At 40.3% G+C, this 22,749-nt stretch overlaps 1 protein-coding gene across 3 annotated transcripts in view; it reads left to right on the top strand.

Annotated features, from left to right (window-relative positions):
* Positions 1–22,749, top strand: part of TUSC3 (tumor suppressor candidate 3) — a 116,469-nt gene that overhangs the window by 73,640 nt on the left and 20,080 nt on the right. For all 3 annotated transcript variants that reach the window (XR_004899973.1, XM_028527041.2, XM_036011674.1), the window contains exon 7: positions 19,577–19,640. Coding sequence is in view for 2 of the 3 variants with exons in the window: in XM_028527041.2 (XP_028382842.1) it covers positions 19,577–19,640 (64 nt within the window). In the remaining variant the exon portion in view is untranslated. The remainder of the gene's footprint in view (positions 1–19,576; positions 19,641–22,749) is intronic.

Below are 22,749 nucleotides of genomic sequence, written 5' to 3' on the forward strand. Positions count from 1 at the left end.
GACGACTTAGTGCTGGATTATGAAGGCCTCTGAAGCCTTTTTGGTAATTTGCTCTTAGTCATGTGATGAGCAGTAGGAAGTCTTGGGATGATTTGAAGAAATAGCGAGCTGAGAGAACGTTTGCCTAAAACTTAACTTTACTTCTTTTTTTCTTGTATTGGTCCCCTAGCTAGAAAGAGCAGGCTTGGGCCGGAGCATTTTAAAAACCTGTGCCCACCAACATTTCTGTGCTGGCCGGTTTTTCCAGCATCGGTTGGTCCGGGACACACGAAGTGCACAGCAGATCCGAGGAACCCGTGTTGTTCTTACTGTTCCCTGGTTCCTAAGGCCCCTGAGGCCTGGGTGCTTTTCCTCTGCCTCCCAGAGTCTGTCATGTTTTGTTTCATGTGTAACATCCAGGGTTCGGGGCAGGACTTAACATCTTGTGCAGAATCAGAAGTCTTATGTTGACTTTTAAAATCGTGCACGGATATAAAATGTACAAACAGTAATATTTGTAACCCCGCCATAGGTTTCTTCAGGCCCTTTTCCACTTACATCTCTCTCCCTCGAGGAAGCCGCTGTTCTGGTTTTAATCACCATAGGTTAATTTCCCTGTACTTCAGAAAGAAATCACGTACTATGTGTCTGGAGAGTGTACTTAGCATAATGTTTTTGAGTTGAAGATGATTTGTAAGATGTTTATATATATACACATATATATGTATATATGTACATATATATATATATATGTGTATATATATATAAAACTGCTGAAAATTTTAAGTCATAGAACAGCATGCTGCAAGTACTGTTTTAGGAAGGAAGTTAATTTTGGAGTACGCACAGTCAGTGTTTGGGGGTGAAAGGGTCGATGGTGGTTCAGTGTAGATGCTGAACTCCCCACAGAGTCACCAGAAACCTGCTGATAAAGCAAAACTAAATGTGTTCGAATTTACTGCAGAGAGAAAGTCTTCGCAGTTTCTCAGAAGGAGGAGGGTATTTATAGGATCTTGGGCTCTGGACTCCACTGGTTTGCTGGACACGGTGAGGCGAGAATATTAAAGTAAGCTGTTTGTCCAGGTGTGTGGACTATTGACTCTGATAAATTGATCTGTGAGAATTTCCGGAAGTGAACAGGGAGGGTTTTGTTTTTTTTTTTTTTGGTTTATAATCTTATCTTTGTCAAGCAGAGATTTCTTCAAACAAAGTACTAAGTCATGCTGACACAGATGGTCCAAGTTCCCAGAGATAAGTTAAAAGGTGGCTGATGAGTTTCACGTTATTAAGGCTGCATCCAAGGCAATAGCAGTGTGATGAGAGGGAAAGAACCGTTATGTAAGGAGGTAATATCCTCTGCGGAGAGAAAATAAAGCGACTCTGTTTTCAGGTCCTGATGGGGCTTCTTTTTGAACTTGGGCATTCATTCCTTAAAGACTTTTCATAGCTCTTACAGATGGAAGGGACTCTAGAAGTTATCAAAGTCAGAATTCCCCATTTAAGTAAGAAACCCTTTCACAGCATCCATATTAAGTAACAGTTGCTGAGCCTCTTTTTTAAGCAATGTAGATGATAAATGTTGGTCTCGTGAGACAGGCAATTTTAGCTTTATTTGTTCAGAAGATATTTCTTATATTGAGTTGGAAACTGTTCCTTTGAAATGCATAGTACCAGAACTCCTCCTCACCCCACATCTCAGAGAGGGAGTACCTTCCGAGTCCCGCATGTCCGCTGCGCGCACGCCGGAGCTGGGCTGTCGTTCTGGACTGTCCCCCAGCAGCCTGCTTCCAGTTCCTCCAGCTGCTGTCACAGGGCAGGTCTGCGGCTGCTCTCCCTCCTGGAGACTGAGCTCCGTCCTCTCTCCCGAGTGTCAGAGCCACTGCTCACAACTGCAGTGTTCAAGTTTGAATGCTGTCCTCCCGATGTGTTTTGAACAGGGAGGAGGAGAAGTATTACCTTTACCTCTAGATAATTGATGTTGCTTCAGTAAATAAACAATAAGTAAAACAAAGTTAATTTTGCTTTTCCAGTAGCCGCATCAGCCTGGTAAAGTCGTGGATCGTGTGGTTGCAGCATTACTAGGCACACTTGAAAATGGCAGGTAACTGATTTCCGGAGAGGGGGGTTGAAACTACCAGAGCCATGTGCAGGATTCTTGGAAGTACCTTGTCCCTGTTTACTAATGTAGGAATGGACATCTACGCTTTGCTTCAAAGCTGTACTGTCTGAAACCAAATGGTGGAAGAAAGTATTTGTCATGAGACTGTGCAAGTAAAACCACACTTCAAGTTAAAACTGAAAAGCTGGAGGTATTTCTGAAGTAATCCCCCCTCAAAGAGTCAGTGGTTTCCAAACAGAGATTAGAAAAATATTGGCAGCGGAAGCTCAAGCGAATAGAGAGCTTTTGGGTTTCATCTTCTGAACTAAGCCTGTGTCCTTTGGTAGTTACCTCGCAGGCAGGGAGAGGGACAGCGCGTTTCACGCCACATGTCCTCCTTTTCGGAAGCTGCAAGCAGCTGTGAGGAGGCGGCGGCAGAGGCCATCCTGTTGTTGTTTAACTTAGACCCTGGGGCAGGGGAGTACTGCTGAGACTCTTGCTTGCTCATTCCCCACATTTAGAAATCCGGGTGAACATAATATTCATTACATTAGATGTGATTACCTAACAGTAATGCCATACACATTAATCAACATAAACATTGAGTCAAGTCTTTATGTAACCAATTTTTCAGTAATGTGATAGAGCTAGCAAACTACCTTTAGGACAACTCTTGCTTACCTACTGATAGCCTGCTCAGATCAAACTTCCCCAGGAGACCGCCTTCCGTCCCCCTGGAGCTGGCTCCTGTCACCGCTCTGAAAAACAGGGCCCATGTGCATCCACTCCAGTGCTGCCTCACTCCCCTGCTGACGGCAGTGAGCCGAGTTCCGTGAGTCACGTTTGCTAGGTGCTGCAGCATCAGCGCTCTGCTGCCGTCCACTCCTTCGTGCTCTGAGTCTTCTTTGCAAGCAGGTAAAACTCCATATTCCCTTTCCTGCTCATCCAGCTTGAGCCCCCTCCACAGAGGTCAAAGTCCAGGCATCCATTTCTACTGCCTGCTTTCTTTCATGTTTTAAATTCAGATTTTTAGATGCCAGCTAAATACAGTTTTTTAAGATGCTCATGTTGTACACGGCTGACTCTCTCCCAAATTCCAATAGTGAGTCTAACAGAAATAGTTATGCTCTGTATCTAACTGAACTAGGTTGTAAACTGGAGAGATGGACAGTACAGTACCTGTTATTGTCTCAGTACTCCTGATTGCGCATAGTCCTGCATAATTCGCCTTTGAATTTGCAGTAGATAAGGTACATACTTAATGGTGTATTTTGATGCATATTTATATATCATTGCTTATTTTTGTTTTAGAGCCTAGTAGTGTTATTCTTTGTATTTATTTTTATCTGTAGATCAGTTTAAGAAGCTAAGGAAAAGAAGAAAATGTTATTTCTCAGGAACAGTATTCTATTTGAGGTGCTTTCCCAGGAAATAGGACAGATTTCTTATAATGTGTAATCTAACGAAGGCATTCGATTAAGTATTAAAATACTGGTTCTTAAGTAAGCTAATTAAGAACATACCCTTCAATTCAGACTTTACGATTTTGCATCTATCAGTCAAACAAATGTCAAGGTCATAATGTGAATGCTTAAAAGGTGTTTGAAATGTCAGTAGCAGAAGCTTTTATTCTAAAATTGTGTTTGCATGAGTGGAGAAAAGATAGCAGTATTATCAGTGTTTTTGTAGTATAGCCAATCATGTTGCATATATTACAGTGTGGTCTGCAATACCCGATAGATACTAATGCAACAATAATTATTTTATACCTTAAAAACCAAGTAATAATCACACAGACTGCCAGTCAAGAGAGCAGAGTAAGTAAATTCTGTGCTCACCTCTTCCCACGACCACATCAGAATTTCAACTAAATTATGTAGCGACCATCATTGAGAACCACCTAAAGGCTAGCTGAGCAGAAGTCTTACAACCAAGGATATAAAGAAGCCACAAGACGGGTAGGAGGGGCAGGGATGCCAAAAAGGCTGGTCCCTCTCCCCCTGTGATGATTAAGAATCCGGAGAGCTGTCTGGGCTGCGGAGGACCCACCTAAAAAGTGAGGGATCCTGGACCCAAACCCAGCTCCCCATCCTGGGCACCAGTGCCGGGAAGAGGAGTCCTCATAACTTCTGACTTGCACACCAGCGGGGACTGCATCAAAGTGAGATGAGGGCTGCTGGTTTCCCAGGCGGTTCTTCTTGAAGGGCCGAACCGGACTCACTTGCTCACTCACTCACTCACTCACTCTGGCTTCAGTGCAAGAGCGGCAGCCTGAAGGTCACCAGGGACATACTGGGAGGAGCTGAATTTACTGGCTTTGGGGTAAAAGGTGGAGGAGCAGGGATCAGGGTGGTTCTCTCCAGGGATGGCTCTCTCCAGGGGCAGGCCTTAACCCACCCACCTGGCAGGTGCAGGTAGGCACCAAATCTGAGCTGTCCATTAACCAGCTAACACGTCACCCAACCCTGGTGATTCCCTGCAGAACCACCCCACCCAGCTAGCACACCTGGCTTCAGCTCCTTCCAGTGGCTTTTCCACAGGAGCCACCTGCCTCGGTTCATGATGTGGACTTTTCTAAAATGCCTTAAAGATCCACAAACCCCAAACAATTAGCAGTTGGCTCCAGCAGGCCCTGTATATCTTGCTAAGAAGCCCCAAGCCTGGCACAAGGAGTAACCAGTCTCAATTTGCACTGTAACTCCCATCAGGTGTCCCCAAGCTTGGTATAAGCTGTGGCCAGAGTTAGCCTGAAATGTAGCTTCAAATAAGTGATTTCAAACCTGGCACAAGAAGCAACTGGCCTCAGCTCACATTGTGGTGCCTGCCAAATGGTCCCAAGCCTGACGTTAGTGGCAACTGCCCTTGGTTCACGGCACAGCCTCTCCCAAGCACCTCCAAGCCCAGCACATGTGGCAGCCAACCACACATCACTTTGTAGTTCCCACCAGGTGGCCCCTAGCTGGGCACGAGTAGCAGTTGACCTTGGCCTGCACTGGAGCCCCTCGCAAGAGTTTCCAGAACCAACATACCTAGTGGCCAGTTTCAGACCACACCACAGCACCACCCAACCAGCTCCAAAACAGATACACCCAAAGGGCGAACTCGCCTGTCACCAGAGCCCTGCTAAAGTAACTCCAGCTCCGTGGGGTCAGCCCCCACATAACAGCGTTTCTGCTCTAGACCAACCAAAGCTCACACTCAGTGGGCCCGAGGGTCGGTTCTGCCCACGGATATGCCAAAAGCAATCGAGCAAACAGCAGGAGGGCACTCCTGGAACACCTGGCACAAGTGACAGAGAAGCTGTGTCACTGGGCTTCACAGGACACCTGCTGCCTAAGGCCACTCTAGCGGGCCTGGGAGGCACAGCAGTTTACCCAACACGTAGAAATGCACACAGAGAATCAGCCAAAGTAAAGAGACAAGGAAACATTTCTCAAATGAAAGAACAGAACAAAACTAGAAAATGAACTAAACAAATTGGAGACAAGCAATCTACCAGATAGAGTTAGAAACGCTGGTTATAAGATTGTGTTAAATTTGGAAAGGTCTATTACAGCCAGTAGAATCTATCTTGGAAGGTCAGGTAGGCAGATTAGCTGATTGGATACCACTGAGAAAAGCTTGCTTTTAGTAATATCAGCTTGACAGCAATATACAGGTGTACTGTTTTGTTAGAAGGACCACCACCTGGCAGCTTTTGCCCACGTCCAGGTCTAAGATGGTGACTGCAAGCACTAGGAGACAAGTTGAATGTTGCATATTTTGGCTGTTTCACATATTTCCCAGGTCTCCTTTGGCAGGTTGAACTAGACCTAGTTAATCCATTTTTTTTGCATATATTTTGTACCTTGTTTGTTTGTTTCATTGTGCCTTACCTGTATTTTCTCTGTCAGAATTTTGTCCTGCACAGAAGTTACATAAGCCATCTGAATACCCCCTTATCTAACAGCACAGGAAAAGCATGAGCTGGGTGAACAAGTGATGAGGACAATGACGATGATGAAGAGCTGCCTCTGGGGTGTTAGGAGCTTTACATGTTACCTCCATTGGTGTGCATAATGCCCTTATATGGAGGAGTCACTCTAACCCCTGGTTAGGAGGGAGGAGTCCTGCCTCTGAGGGGGAGGGGCTTGATCCGTATGGAGCTGCAGGGGAGTCCAGACCTGGCCAGCTGCACAGCCCATGTTCACAGCCACTGACATCCAGCACGGTGACTCACCTCCATCGTTCTCTCGCTGCAGTCCATGACATGTACGGTTCCAGGCCCAGGTCCCTGAAATTACTCACCATCATGTCTCCTGTTCAGAAGTCCTCTGTGGCTTTCTTGTGCCTATAAAATGAAGATTAGGTGTAGGTATTTTTCTCTTTTATCCACGGGCGCTCCAGCGTGGTGACAGCCTCCATTTCCAGCCTCATCTGGCAGCCGTGTCTCCAGCCCGTGCTGCTCCTTCCTCAGTGCCCCCCAGCCTGCCATTTCTGGAGTGTTCCCTCCTTTTGCCCCTGTCTGTTGACGTGTCACTTTAGGTTTTTTGATTATCTTCCTAGAAACCATGCTCGCTCCTTCATTCTTCCTCTTTTATAGTGCTTCGTTTGCCAGCCACTTAATTGTCTGTCTGTTTTGTATTTTCGGTAACATGTGCTTAAATAGACGAAACTATAAACTGTGGAAGGCAGAAACGATGCTTTCTCATTTTTCTGTTATCTGCGATAAGGCCTGGGCCTTTTGAAACCTGGATAAAGTGAAGAGTAAGAGCGGAAATGAGTTCTGACCTACGGGGAGCCCTCATTCTGCAGCCAGTGACCCTTCCGCCGGCTGTGCATCAGGAGGCGAGGGGTTTAAATCCAGCAGGCACGTCTCCCGGCCCAGGGGTGCCCGTGGCAGGAGCAGCAACGCTGCTGTGATAAGGAGATGCTTCCGAACCTCTCAGCTGCTGTTTTTCCGGCTATGTTCTGCATGTTGGCCATGCAGATCCCCAGGGATTTATTAAAATGCAGATTCCAGAAAATGGAATCCTGAAATATATCTTTGTAGCAAGATTCCCAGTTATTTACTTATTGATTTGAGTGGAATGGAAACCCCCTATGAATTTAGAAACGTGATAAGTCATTAGTTAACTTAGTTCATTTTCATGAGGAGAGCACACCCACCTAACTAACTAGCACCAGATCGAGAAATGCAATGTGACCTGCATTACAGAAGCCACTGCATGGTGCCCTGTAGTGACTGAGAGTGACAGACAAATCCACCACCTCCACCCGCCCCTCCCGGGTTTCCAGAGCTGCACGTCCAGTAGATTAAAGAACTTCTGCCCTGAATCCAGGCTAGCTCCTAGTATTGGGGTGATAACAAACATGCTCCCCAAACTGCCTATTTCTCCCCGGCCCTTGTTTTCTTGTCTTCCCTACCAGCTTTCTCCTTTGCAGTAAAAAGTCATGAAAGATTTCTTCTGAATGACTTTTCTAAGTTCCTCCTCAGTGTTTAACTCCTTAAGCTCAAAGATTACATTTTAGGGCCTGGCTCCCTCCTCTTGTAGGATTCCCATCCTCTGTTCATTTCCTTTTCATATTCTAACTGTTTAAAAATCCTCTCCCCAGATCCATGACTTTTCTCAACAAAATCTACACTAAAATATCCTGTTTACGGTTAACCATCTTTGGAGTATTTTCTTCTATTTCAGCCTACAGTAATTTCACCTTTTCTATTTCTCTGGAACGCAGCAAACACATACCTAAATTTATAGCCAAAATTGTAGTCTTTACTAAACACCATGGAACTTAGTAGGTAACTGTATTAATTATGCTATTCAGTCCTACGGCATCTCTCAGTAAGACAAATACTGCCATCTACAAATGAGGCAACTCAAGCATAGACTGAAGACCTTTGGCCGCTAAACCTGGGGCGTCCGCACAGTGCCCCCATTCTGTTTTGCCCATGTGGATACATATGTTTTCATGCTCATATAATGTGTTTGCTTTTGAGCAAAAAAAAAACCCCAAAACACCATGTTTTATATTTACTTGTTTTTCTCACACTATGGATGGAGTACAGGATCTCCTAGTCTTAAGTATACTATATAGATATTTGTTGGATTTATTTATGGTTGAAGGGATTGATTGATTCAAAGGCGTTTGACTTATGTTGCCAAAGGCTTTGAAGAGCCTATCGGCAGTTTTAAATTGTCACAGGTTGGTGAGCCACAGATGATGAAAGCGGTGGTTTTAGAAGGTGTAGCAGGGACAGGAAGTGCTCGCTGGCTTCGTGATTGATGTGGACAGAGATGGCAGAGCTGAAACTTGGATCATTAGAAGGATGTTTATGTTATTGACGGAAGCACAGATGTCTGGCAAAGATACATTAGTTGTTGTGGGCGATATTGATGTTTATTTGAAAAAAATTGATTCCAGAGTGTTAGGGGCATTCAAGTGGGATAGTTCAGGAGAAATACCCAATTAGCAGTTGCCCCGGAGGACAGGAGAACGGAAGCCTGCTTGGGAATGGTCTTCCCTGCGGAGGAGCTGTCGACGGTGAGGGCGTGCATCTTCAAGGGAGAAAATGTCAGGAGAGTAGAACTTCCACAAACACTGTAACATACTTTGTTTATAATTAAAGTATATGCTACCCTTCTAGTGACCTCTTTAATAAATGTAAATACATAACAGATTATGGACATTTTGTTTAAACTCATGTGCCTCCAATGGAATGTAAATGTTCTCTATTTGGATAAATACTGCAACATGTGTTTACTGTGAATTTGGACTTTAAAATAGTTAATATTCTGTCGCTTACAAAGTTAGTCTCCTTTTGCATAAAACACACAGGAACAAAAAATACTGTCTTCCATCACAGTGTATCCGGGATCCGACCACTTCTCACCAGCTGCCACCAACACACTCTAAACTACCAGCGTCTTCTGACCAGGTCACTGGAGTTGCCTCCCTCTGCTCCCTCCGCTTCTGTCCTTGCTGCGCCCTCGTCTCTTCTCAGCACGGATGCCGTTCCTCTTCTGCTCAGAACCTTCCTATTACGGCTTCTCGTGTGGCTCAGGAGAAACTAAGTCCTGGCCAACACACTGACCTTACTGTTCATTGAGCACATCTCTCCCTTAAGGCCTGGGCCGGTCCTTACTCTCCTCTGCCCTGCGTGTGCTTCCCACGGAAACAGTGTGGCTACCTGATGTCCTTAGTGTACAATTTACTTACATGTACGTGCATGTTATATGCTTGTATACTCACTGTTTATACCATTGTGTATCTCTGCCCCGCTCCCTGCCACCCACCCACACACACACACACCTGTAAGCCAGAGACATCTGCTCTGTTCACTTTTTTATTTCAAATGCCTAGAAAGGTGACCCATCAGACATTCAGTAAATATCTGTGGAACACAAAAATGTAACAACAATAATAGCTCACTTATTGAAGGCTTGCTTTATGTCATACTTTTCTAAAAGCTTTAAGTTATTATCCCAGCCACCCTTGCTTTACGGAGGAGCAACGGAACCCTGTGAGCTGGTGAAGCAGCAGGCTCAGTCCCACACAGCTGGCATTCCAACCCAGCCCCCCGGCTCGGAGCCCGAGCTCTCAGCCATTGGAGTGTGGTGCTTCCTCGGAAGATGATTGTTGCGGTTGGTGTATAAAGTCCTTACAGTGAAACCAGAAGTTGCACAGCAGCCTATTACATACAAAGTACTCCTCGTATACCTGGATTCACATGCATATAGTATAGTGATTAGATATAAAGGTGAATGTTGTTCATCTGTAGCATTGAAATAGCAAGCTTAGAGAAATGGAAAATGACACCAGGAAAGTCAAGTCATGTTTGGCAGATGAGCAGGTTCCACCAGTAACACCCATCATCAGTTAAACCTGTTCCCGGGGCATGCGAAGCCATGGGGCTGTCAGCTGTGCTGTCTGGGTCAGATGTCCGAGTCCTTATCAGTGTCATTTTAATTTCTTAGCTTCCAGCTATCGTACCATTGCTCTGTATTTCACATCCAATGTCAAGGCGAAGTCTCTGATGTCAAATATTCAGAGACAGCGATTGTCCAGGCTTGCCCATCAGAATGCGGTGCACCGGACCAGGGAGGAATGGACGGCACTGGACTTCTAAAGCGGTTGGCCTGAGGTGAACTTGAGAGGAAGTGTCATTTTTAAGACAATGTACGAGCGGCTTTCAGGATGTGAACTGAAGCTGTCCAAAGCACTGGACCAGAAAAACTGTCGTAGCCGATAGCTCAGCATGGTGGACTGGGGACTCAGGCTCGGCATGTTTTGCTTAAATTACAGTCGATGAATCAATGACATGAATAAATACAAGGTTCAAGTAATGACCAGAGAATGCTCTAACAGATACGCTAAAAGGTTTATTATTAGGAAATAATTGCCTGGCCACCCAGGGTATCTGTCATCTACGTGAATGTGCTTACAGATGCAGCATTATTTAAGTGTCTACTGAGAACGGGAGATGTGGACATCCATTTTTACAGAGACGTAAAAAGAAATGTTAGAGACAGACTATGCTTCGAAACAGTGACTCTTGTTTATTTTTTGTTTAAATGCATTTTATAGAGTTTGCCTGATAACATCTTTTTTATCACCTAATAGCCCCGTAAGTAACAAAACAATGATTATACGAGGCAAACGAATTACAGGGAGGTAAAACGGCTTTACAGGGGAAATCATTCAAATGCTGGCGAAGCTCGATTAGAGGACAGAGAACCTCCGCTCCTCGTGTATTTCTCAGACAAATTACAGGTGCAGGAATTGGGTGATGAGAGATTTTACTTGTAACAGAGAAGGATGTAAATTGTAAGCAGCATTAGTGGTTCTCATGTTGTTGTTGATGTGCTTGCATTTTGAATTTACATTTATAATAATGACATGAGAATGTTAACCAGCCTTGATGTTTGATCTTTTCTCCTGGAGGTTAAAAGAGGGGGAAAAGCCCACACATTTTGATTATATTATCCTTTTAATATATACCTGATGTGGCAGCTACCAAAGCTTCCAAAGAATTAGAAATGTACATATTCAGTATCTCTCACTTGAAAGGCTTTTCATTTGGATGTGAAATGTTGTAGAATATAACAACTTTTCATTTTAATCTTTTTATTTAATTACAAAATTCTGTGGGGAGTAATTAATTATACGATGCATTTCAAGTTTTCTTTTGTTACTGAATAAAATGAAATCTATAATAAGTCTAGAAATCTGTTGTTGTCAACAAAGTATTAGTTACTCTAATTACCTAGAAGGTGAAGCATAGGACCTTTTAAATTTCTGCTATACATTTGGAAAAAAACTTAACCTTATTATGCTCTTTTTATTTTCATGAAATTTTGAAAGTACAGTAGGTCTGAATAGCAAACTCTCTCTTCCATTGGCCCTATCATCTGTTTTGTTCAAAAAGTGAGAGGTGCTGCTTTAGACGCGGTGTGTCACCAGTAACTACCTGTCTTCTGGTGTCTGGGGCCTGAGGGGGTTTATATCACCCTGGACGAGTTCCGCTCCTGCGAGGTGGGCTCTCACTGGCTGACCTTCTCGGTGGGACGATTATAATGAGCTACTTTAGCATATTCTGCTTCAGATTTCCTTAGGACTGCTTGGAAGTTTCTGTGGGGGTTTTGTCGTTGTCCTGTTTTCCTGTTTCTTTTCCCCCCACTTGCATTACCTGCACCCCCAGTTCACTGGTACTTGTGCTTACAGAAGAGTAAGGCCAGGGTAGAGAAGGGTTTCACACTCCGCATCCGCCATGCAGCAACTTCAGCTGGAACAGGGCTGAAAGATGTCCTAAAATTTCAGTTAACGAGAGCAGGGTCTTGTTGCTAAGAGTTGACAGAGACAAAATACTGTGAGTTTGGCAAGCAGTACAATTTATCGGCGTTTTCATGAAGAATTGTTTTGTGTCTACTGTAATCTATTTTAGTTTAATCCAAATGTTTAATGAAGTACTTAAGAATTTCAAGCATGAGAGGTACATAGCCTCTGGAGAAATCAAGCACAGTGGCGGTCTCTGCCACCTGGTTATAGATAATACCTATTTATATCTCTTCTCCAGGCAAATCCAGAAGGACGTGGCCTGGCTATTGTCTGAGTCGTATCACACCTGCCATTTGGCATAGCAGCCTCACAAGAACTAGTGCTGACTCAGAGAAGTGGGTGGAGGCTGATGAATAAAAAGAAGACCCCTAAAGACAGGGCTAGAAATGTATGACTAACAGGAAATAGATACATCTTTTATCAGAATGTCAGATACAAGGGGCCTGAGGGGGTTTATATCAGAATGTCAGAGTGCTAAGTACCTTGGGATTTCAACTTGTTTTGCCCAGGGACAGTGGTGACCCAGGACACTTCCCTTTGTCATTAGCTCAACAAAAGCCCACCTGCCTGCTCCCACTCTTTGTTTTCAATAAACACCCAACTGATCGGTTTCATCGTAAGCAAGATTATAGCATCATGCCATGGGAAGATCATAGGATGCCTCTAAGTATTTCTATGCATTTTAACACTAAACAAGATGGTATATCTCAAAAGAATCCTTTCCTGGACAGTAGTAGTCCCAGAAAGAAACGGAAAAGGAAACTATTAGTAAAGATGATTTTATTTTAGTGTTCTGGCACACAAAGGAGATTCAGGACCAGGGTGTCATTACTGCCCTATTATCTTACAGATTTTGAAATGCCATCTTATTTACTTAGAATGACATGGTAAAAAACGATTGATTCTATTATACACAAAAAAGCAGACCCCTTATTTTATGTACAGGCTGTGAGGAAAACAGTAGTAGCTTTTCTACTTGCAAATCTTAAACAGCCAAGATTAACCTCAAAGAACAGATGACTTTGTTTAAAAGCAGGCTGACAGCTCTGGGAGGGTGGAGGTTGGAGGTGGAGGGATCAAAAATTGGTAAAAGAACTCAGGGACATGGGCAACAGTGTGGTGATTGTGGGGGCAGAGAGAGGGGTGAGTGGAGGTGGGAGGGGATATAAGGGGGATAGATAGTAATGGAAAAAATACAGTAAAAATAAACTATAAAAAATAGGTAAATAAAAGCAATGAGACAACCCTTTTCACTTAGGAAATATTGTCAAAGAAAACACCAGATTGTCATACTTCATATTTTTTTGTTGATAGAAAATTGTGTTTTCTTTTTTCTGCTATTGTAATACTTAAAAGACTCCTCTGCTAGGTAATTGAGAGATTATCACTTAAAAGATTTATTAAATTTCAAGTGTCTGTTGTCCTTGTACAGACAAGTAAAAAAGGGATGAAAAAGGCTGAAAGGATTTACACAGGTATTTTTTCATGATGTACGCAAGAACAGGAATGAAAATGCAAAGAGAGGAAATGTGCATGTCATTCCGTTACACACGGAAAGCGTGTCCCTCATTTGATATGGTTTGAGTCAAACCGCGTGAAGAGGCTGGACAGCATCGAGTGGGTGGTGCGTGGTAGTCACAGCAGTGTTCCCTGGAGCCGCTGACGGGCCCTGGGCGCACCCTGTAACCATGTATTTTAAAATGAAAGAAAGGACCAGGAGCACTTTCATGGATTTGACCTTGAACTAAGACAAATTGTGATTTGGGTAACAAACAGCCAACAACCTAATCTTAATTTTATTCATTCACCATTTTCTTGGTGTCGTAAATGATTTTTAAGCGCTTTACAGTTTTTAGAATGGTCAAAATCACATCTGCATGGGATTGGCTTAAGCACTTTGTTTGTTTATTTATTATTTGTGAGTGAAACTTATTCCAAAGGTAGATGCCAGTATATTTTGTCAGTGAATAAGAGACAAATAACTAATCTGAACCCTGTATGTTATCGTCTTTAAAAGAGTTATTTGCTGGCTTCCGCACGTTACTGAACAGTATTTTGTACTCTGCTTATGTTACTACTTGGTTTTTCTTGAAAGCTCATTTAACTAAAGTAATCTTCATTAGGGTTTATCGAATAGGTGGGTTGGTTATATCTTGCTTTTGCTTCACAGATAATCGTTTTAACATTAGCCTGGTATGTAAGAGACTTGAGTAAGAAATTTTAAAAAATTATTCACTGGCAGGAGAATTTAAGCCAGATATAGTCAACTGTTATTAACGATAGTCATAAATGAGTGGACATTATGCTCACATGAGTCGCATGACTCAAATAAAGTTGTTAAATTCATTTGAATCTTAGGTAATAAGGATAATAAACATTTATTGACTGCTTTTGGGTTTTCAGTCCAATAGTCCAATATTAAGTATTTTATGTATATTATCTAATTCACTTTTCACGTTTTGTTTTTCCCATTACACAGTTGAACAGTTTGGGGCTTACAGTAATTTTGTTCAAGGTCACACTTGTGGCACATCGAGGATTTTTGATTGAAATCAATTTTATAAACTCCTACCTTGTTTTCTTGGTAAAATAAATTTCACCGTTTTTATTCCACAGATTAGGAAACTTAGCCCCAAATGATTGCACTGATCGAGACTAACAGCTAGTTTCTGGAACTGAATGCACTAGAATGCACTTGAACTGAATGCACTAGTTTCTGGGACTGAATGCGTAGCATCAGCACTAGAAACCATGAGTCCTGACCTCCAAGGTCAGCGTGCTTTTTGTTACGACGGCTGCCTTCTCAGACAGCAACCTGCTGGCCCCACGGCCGTTACTATTTTCAGAACATTCAGGGCATAAAGGACTCCTTAATGATTGCTCACTACCGGCACAATTAATATATTGAAAAAGCAGAGCATACTTACTGCTTTTACCTCCCAAGAATTTAGGAATAAACTAAAGGGAATAAAGTTTCTTCTGTCTTCTGAAATGTACTATATTTAGCTAAATTTCCATTTCCTTTTCTGATACTGTTGTGTAAGAGGTATCAGAACCATTGTAATGAAAAAAACATACAAATTTATTTTCAAGTATGTTACTTGAAATTAAGTGTATTATTCATATATACTTATGTTATGCTATGCAAACTTGAAGTCATTGAATTTTCCTCCTGTATAAAAATGGCTTTTAAGTAAAACATGGTAATGAACTTTCTGATATAGTAATATTTATTAATTCTTTTGCTTGATTTTAGTTTGTATGCTCTATGAAGTGTTCAATAGACTGGGTAAGGGAAGAACATTTGTATTAACGGTTTGTCAAACCATTTGTCTCCATGGAAAAAATAGATACATGTTCAATATCAGAGGACATACAGATTTTCTTCTTGTCTTGTTGCCTAATCTGAAAATGCACTGTGGTTATAAATGCAAGTCAAATATGTATATCTTTAAGATTCAATGACTACTTCACTAATATCTTCCTTATGAGAATTAGCAGATATCAGAGAGAGAAAGATATAAATGAACATCATGCTAAAGCTGTAAAGGAATTCATTACTTATTACTTCTATAAAGGAATTTGAAAGTACATGTGTCAGTTAAATTCAAATTTTTAAAAAAGAGCTTAAAATGCGGACCTTAGGTCAGTCTTAATTAGATTAAGTCATTACAGTAGCTGGCCCCTAAGTGAAAGATAGCTTCCTAAGGTTAATACACAAGACCTCTGGAATGCATATTTATCCTTTATTCTTGTGTTTGCTCACACGGCCTCTAGTAGGTGCCGGAAATTGCTCTGGTGCACCACTATAGACAAAATGTGTTCTCACAGTTTAAATGTGTAAACTCGTGAGAATATAGTTTTCTTTTTTTTTTTAGTTTGTTTGTTTTCTGTTTTTGTTATGCTGGATCCCATTGCCGAAATCAGTGCCTAGGACGTAATAATTGCCCAGTAAAAATTTATTAGATGAATTCTACTGTATTAAGCCCTGAAACCTTTTGTGTATCTGGTCTTAAAGTGATTTTGATAACTAAAGAATATGGACAAAAGCCAAATTTTAGTACAGGTTCCTGCGTATCATCTTTACAAATGATCAGTTTAACACACTAAATTTACCGGTTAAAATGAATTTCTGAATGGCATTCAAGCATGCTCATCTAGTGGTCAGAACACATAAACAGTTTCTTTGGAATAGAGACTTTAAAATGATTTATTCTGGGGTGTTTCTTAATTACTGTTGAGAAAACCAGGCACCATGCTAGTCACTTCACATGACTTTATTTGATTTTTAGAACAGTATTTTGAGGATGTCTTCCTGTCCCTATTAAAGATGAGATCATTGAGGTTTGGAAATTTGTTCATGAGGTCACAGCAGGTGGTGGAATCAGGACTGGCTGCAAGCCTTGACTCTGACCTGCCTCGTGTGTACAAGAAATAAGGCACAAGTGTTGGAGATTTGTTGTAGGGCAATGATAAGTCTTTAAGGACCAAGTGTGAATCTTTTTTAGCCTAGCTGTATTTTTACGTTAGTTGGAGATATGTAGGTTCTCTGTCTTTGTGACTGGAAGCAGAAAAGAGATTTAATGATGCATTTTCTTCACACATTTGAGAAAGAATTGAAGGGTTCTGGTAGCATAATGACAGAATCTGCTTCATTTTGGCAGGATTAACCTGACAGTTGGAGCACAGGGTGGAGGCAGGGAGAACGGAGGAGGCTGCTGCCCTCACGCAGGGAAGACGTGACTGCTGGGCCTGGGGTACACGTGTTCTAGCCCTCGGGGTTCTCTGCCAGCGCTTCCTGGAAGCGGTCACAGGTGGTTGAATGTGGAATGGATTTTGAAAATAGAGTTAACCGTGTTTTCTCAACGACTGGCTGTATGGAAAGGGAGGGAGGGAAGAGGGAAGAGAAAAGAATGATTTCAAGGTTTTGGCCTAAAAAACTGGAAAAATGAAGTTGCTGTTTCTGGGATCGAAAGGCGGGGGGTTGGATGGGGAGGGCAGTGCATATCACAAGTTTGTTTTGACCGTTTTAGCTCTACACTTCCAGGTAGAGTCTAATTATAAACAAGACGGTTAGACTACCAGGTGGGGGTGGATGTGTGCAGGCCGGATGCAAGTCTGGGGACCAGGCTGGAGGCAGAAATGCAGGAGTCATCAGTACGGAAATGATCAGTACGGTCATGAGATTGGATGAGAACGCCCGGGAAGGAGGAATATAGAGAAGGGATATAGTAACTCAAGTCTCTGCAGCTCTGAGTTACTCCAGAGCTCAGAGTTAGGATAATGAAAGGGATCAGCCAGGGGGCCTGATGAAGAGGAGCCTGTAAAGTAGGAGAACCTAGAGTGACCCCTTACAAGTCAAGGGAAGGAAATACTACAAAGACAGGAGAGAGGGATCACATGCAGCAGATTCATCAGATCAAGTCCCGTAAGACGGAGATCTGACCACAGAACTTCAAATATGGAAGTCTGCTGACAACTTTGACCAGAGAAGAGTCTACTACTTAAAAATATTTTGAAACCACTTACCTAGAAAGCTCTTGCTTCTCTAAATCTGTGATTCTAATATAGGCAAACTACCTTCTAGTCTATATAAATCTCATTATAATACCAGTATTGTTATTTCCAAATATTTCAGTCAGTTGTACAAATACTGACTTTAATTACTTTCATGATCATCATTTAATTGATTGCCAGATAAAGCTTTTATAAAGTGTTTCACTTGATTCCCTTCTTTTCTTTTGATGTTATTAATGTACAGTGCAAAAGGTTTGAACCTTGGAGGTCATTAGACTCAAGTTTCAGCCCTAATTGCACCAAGTACTGGTTGTGCAATCTTAAGCAAATTGATCCTTTTAAGTCCAGTTTCCTCATTTGGAAGATGACACAATAATAACTATTTTGTATCGTGTTAAGAAGAACAGTGGGGTAGCATATGTGAAACATCCAGTCAAATGTCCAGTAAATAACAAGGTAGGAGATTGAATAAGAGCTCAGGATCCAAAGTCAGACTTAATTTCAAATCCCAGTGTGTTCATGCACTAAATATGAAAACATGGGCAAGCTCCTTCACTTCCCCTAAACCTCAGGTACTTTATCTATAAAATGGCTGTAATAAAAAATACCCATCTTTTAGGATTATTAGAATTAAATGAGATATTGCATTGTAAAACTTTTCAGTGTCTTATACAAAATGAGTGATCGATAAGTTTATTGTTAGTACTTGGTGTGGTTCTATTTGCTTATTATCCTTGCTGTTACAATTATTAAGGTAAAACCTTTACTTCCTAGTTTGGAGGGTCTTAGTTTTCAACCAAACTTGAGTTGATGTCAAGCATAGCTTATAGTATTGGTATTTGTTTTGCTACATTGTCATTCTTTACTAATGTTAAGAGCCTTAAATGATTAGCTCTATGATTTTCAAAGCTGTACTTTTTCTATATAGGGACATTTAAATAAGTAGAATCAGAAGAAAACATATAAGATTCCTCAGAACGTATAACGTGAGTGGACCAGAAATAGTTTTTATCCAGTTTGCTTGAAGCTGTGCTTAAAGGATACATCTAAATACACCTTTGGATGAGGCAGCTGCACTATGAAATTAGAAATTTGAGATGGAAACAAAGACAGTTTAGATTAGTGTATAAAGAACAGCTTTTATATGAAAATATCAAGATAGCATTAATGATAAAACAAGAAGACTTTATATACTTGAAAGAGATAGTAGGAATCATGTACTTTTGATCCCAATTTTGTAAGTAAGGGGACATTGAACACCAGAGACATTTGGTGATGTATTTAGGGTTCAGGCCAAGAAGGACTAATTTTCTCTTAGTTAAAAACCATCTCCAGTAAAGTATGCAAGCTTCCATCCATATGTATTGCCAAAAATAAAAACACAGAAAAATTTAGAGAAGACCAAATTTCTCACTGACACAGTTATCCTTCATATGTGATGTAAAATTGAGGATATTGATCTTATATCATAGTTATTTTTTCTACAGAATTTTTTATGCACAGAAAACATGGGAAAGGACTTTTATTAAAAGCAATTGCAAAGCAACTAATTTTCATGGGAGATTAACAGCTGAAATACTGTGGAAGTTGGATTTTTAGAAGCAAAATATCCTAGATGAAGATTTCTGTCAGATTTCCTACAATATGGCACCAACTAACACAGGTCTTATAGAAAACTGTACATTTCTCAATGAGCTAAACCAGTTTTAGTAATTATATTTTTAAAATCAATGAAAATGCTCTAATGAAATGAATGCATTTATAAAGCTATCTCCTTATCTTAAAAATTCATTTGATTGGTCATGTTTTTACTTATTTTAATGGACAAAGACTTAGTATACTTATTTGCTCCAATCTGTACCTTATGCAATCATTTTGCAGTAACTCTGGAAAAATCATTGTTTGTGTTTGTGGTTAACTTTTTAACAAGATGTAAGTATTGTGATATTAAGTTGCTTCCTACAGTTTAAAGCGATATCAACCGCCAACATTTTCATGTTATTTCTAGTTAACTAATTATTTTATTCATGAGAACTATAAATGGGATTTAATAGATTTTCCATTATCTTCATGACAGAAAACTGCAAAATATTCAAAACAAAAACAAAAAAAATCCTCTTCTCTGCAGCCTGTAACGCTTGCTTCTTCGTCTTGTGTTTGTAGAGCTACATCCACGGGAGCAGCCAGGCTCAGTTTGTGGCCGAGTCGCACATCATCCTGGTGCTGAGTATCCTTTCACATGCTGACGGCACAGAGCCAGTGGCTGCCAACTGATTTTCCCCACGTAATAAATACCAGGCCTTGTAAAATATAGGACATTTTAAATTTACTATGTGAAATTTTAATTCCCATGCTAATCATTTCCTATTATAATTTTTGTTTTTATTCTGAATCAATAACAGACTAATTTTTTTTACTGACTACCAAATTTCAGATTAATAGCTTTTGCATTGCATTGATTATCTCTGGGTAGAGTTTAATTGTGAAGTTTATGTGGTTTTCTCTGGAGGATCTTAATGAGGAGAAGATAGTATCCTATGATACTAAAATCAAGACGGAAAACACTATTTTAGTGCTGGTTCCCTTAAATATTATGATCAGTCAGAAGAGTGTAGGCTAGTTGGAAATCTCTTTTTGGAGCATACCAACTGTTTTGAATGAGTTAGTACAGTACAATTTACAGAGTAAAGGTAGACAGGCCAAGAGGAAGATAGCAGGTTAGGAAGGAGGTAAGGTTCAAGTGTCTAATTAAAAACAAACTCTGAATATTCTTAGAATGAAGTTACTTTTTGTACGAAAAACTGTATTTTGGAAGAACACTAGTGTTTGTGTGATTGGGTGAGGTTTTGACCTTGGACATGAAGCTTCAGAAGTGAGACTATAAGACTCCTTTTTAATTGCAGTGTCTCTGAAACTCAGTGAGCAACGCTGAGTTTTCCCCTGTCAGTTCTCAACATTGTTGTTCCTTCCACACTTGACCACACAAACTCATTGCATATATGGAACTATACATATCTGTAGTGCATTTCTTGCTTGCCTTAAATGATCCATATCCTATATGGCTTCAAAATTAAGAAGCTATTACAATGAATATTAGTTCTTGTTTACTTTGGCTTGTAGATTGGATTTGGAAACACCTCAAATGTTGCGTAAACATTCTCAAATGTTGTGATTATCATCAGTAAATGCAAGGTTTCTGTGCTCCAACTTAAATATGGTAAGAGATTAATATTTTCTGCATATCAGAGGGGCTTTAGGTGAGAAAATGAAATATTCGGAGATATCTTTATAAGAACATCTCCATTAAAAATATGGCAAGGTCATATTTATTCTTACTTTATCTTTTAATTACATAAGTGTATTTATGAAGCAAAATACATTTGTGTCAAAGTACCATAGTAAGAAACAAAGTCTTTATCGCAGGTAACTCTTTAGCTCTTATTTATTCATATTTTTTTCCATTTTCTATCCTGTTTCAATCTATGATATAGCATTTTAGCAGCATGTGTTACTCAAAGCAGCTAATCCACTGACCACATCAGGGAAACCTAGTGAAAGGAACGAAAGCAGGAATTCTCCAGGGTTTCATTTCATGGCTCATTGACATGAAGCTGAGATTTAGGATGCAAAGAAATTTCATAAACAGTATGAAATCTTCCATATAAGGCTTTGACAGTAATACATAACATAATTAAAGTCCCTATTCTCTTTATGTTACCAGTAATTATTTTTGCTTTATTTCCTGTTGTTTTATTTTATAGATATTTATGGAAAAGAAAATTTCTTTTAAAATGGTAGACTTACTAAATTTATGGATAAAAATTAAAAAGAGCCATTATATAATAATGTCTGATTTTACTTTTCTTTGGCAGAGCCTATTTTTTTTAACTCACTGTATTTTTTTGTAACTTATGTATATATTCTTCCTTTTGCAAAAAAAAAAATATGTAAATTCCAGATGGTTACTTTTTGTTTATCTATGGGAGACCATTTCTGCCTTTTTTTTTTCTTCCAAATTTAGTAATCCGGATGATTAGATGCAATTGCTGTATACAAAATTTTGTTGGGAAAAACCTAAGGAAGCACAGATGGAGCTGTTTGATGTCATAGGTTATAGCTTTATATTTACTAAGAACGTGATTTTTCTCCCTATTAGTAGTGTTTCCTTTTCTCAGTATGTTATTTGGGGTGAGGGAACAATTCTCAGTAGTCTACGAGAAAAAACTACTGTATTTTGCTGTGTATAATGCGCACTTTTTTGCCCAAATTTTTGAGGGAAAGATGGTGATGCACATTATACATGGGTAGTGCCTGAAACACCTTGTATCTGTTCTTGTGTTTTGAATTTCTTGTACCATAATATGTTCAAAAACAAATGCTAAAATTCCTTTAGATTACAAAAAATATCCAAATATAAATAAAAAATTGAATTAAAAAATTAAAGCGAAAGATTTTTTCCTGAAAGTTTAGGACAAAAATATGGGTGCACATTGTAGGCGGCAAAATATCGTATATTATTATGAAAGTGTTTTCGTATATAACCCATTTCGTATATACACCATTTTGGTATATGGTATATATATTATGAAAGTGGTATAGGGTATATTATGAAAGTGTTTTATTCTGCATTTGTTTTCAATCTATGATAGAGAAAAATGTTTCTTTTAATGTGTTATATCCAAGGAAGATGACAGAAAATTAATGATAGATGCAAATTGAAGGTAATTTTAGATTTAGATCCTTTTAAGTCTTCTATAATGCGGCTAATACATTTTTCAACATCTGTTCTCATTTATCTTTAAATTGACAATTGTGATTCTCTTCCTGGGAGCAACAGTGAACTTAACGCCATGTGCAGTTGAGAATGAATTATAACGTAATACAAATGGGTTTGTTATTAGTTCAGTAGAATGCCCAGTGCCTCAGGGTATTGTATATAATTTACACAAATAGCAGCTTCTATCGTGTGTGGGATCACGTCAGTATTTTAACTTTTTAAGCAGTAAGATGATGGCGGGATCAGCAGGGAAACAGTGGAGCCTGCACAGTAGTTGAAATATGTATTGCTATGATGTTAATACAAATGTGCAAAATTATACACAAACTGGACCAGGGGATTTGTGGGGGCAGTGTAGGCATTAATAACCTTAGAACAGAACAAGTCTCAGAAAAATTACAGTTTATATTCACATCTCTTACACTCTTCTTGGGGGGAAGAGCGCATCAAGCAGAGGAATAGCAAGTGCAAGGTTGCAAGGCCCAGGGGCTGTCGTGTTGGAAGAGGGCAGGGGCAAGAATAAGAGCAAACAGCGTCTAGAAGGGTAGGCAGTGGGTCC

This window comes from Phyllostomus discolor, chromosome 11 (genome assembly GCF_004126475.2).
Source record: "Phyllostomus discolor isolate MPI-MPIP mPhyDis1 chromosome 11, mPhyDis1.pri.v3, whole genome shotgun sequence".
NCBI lineage: Eukaryota > Metazoa > Chordata > Mammalia > Chiroptera > Phyllostomidae > Phyllostomus > Phyllostomus discolor.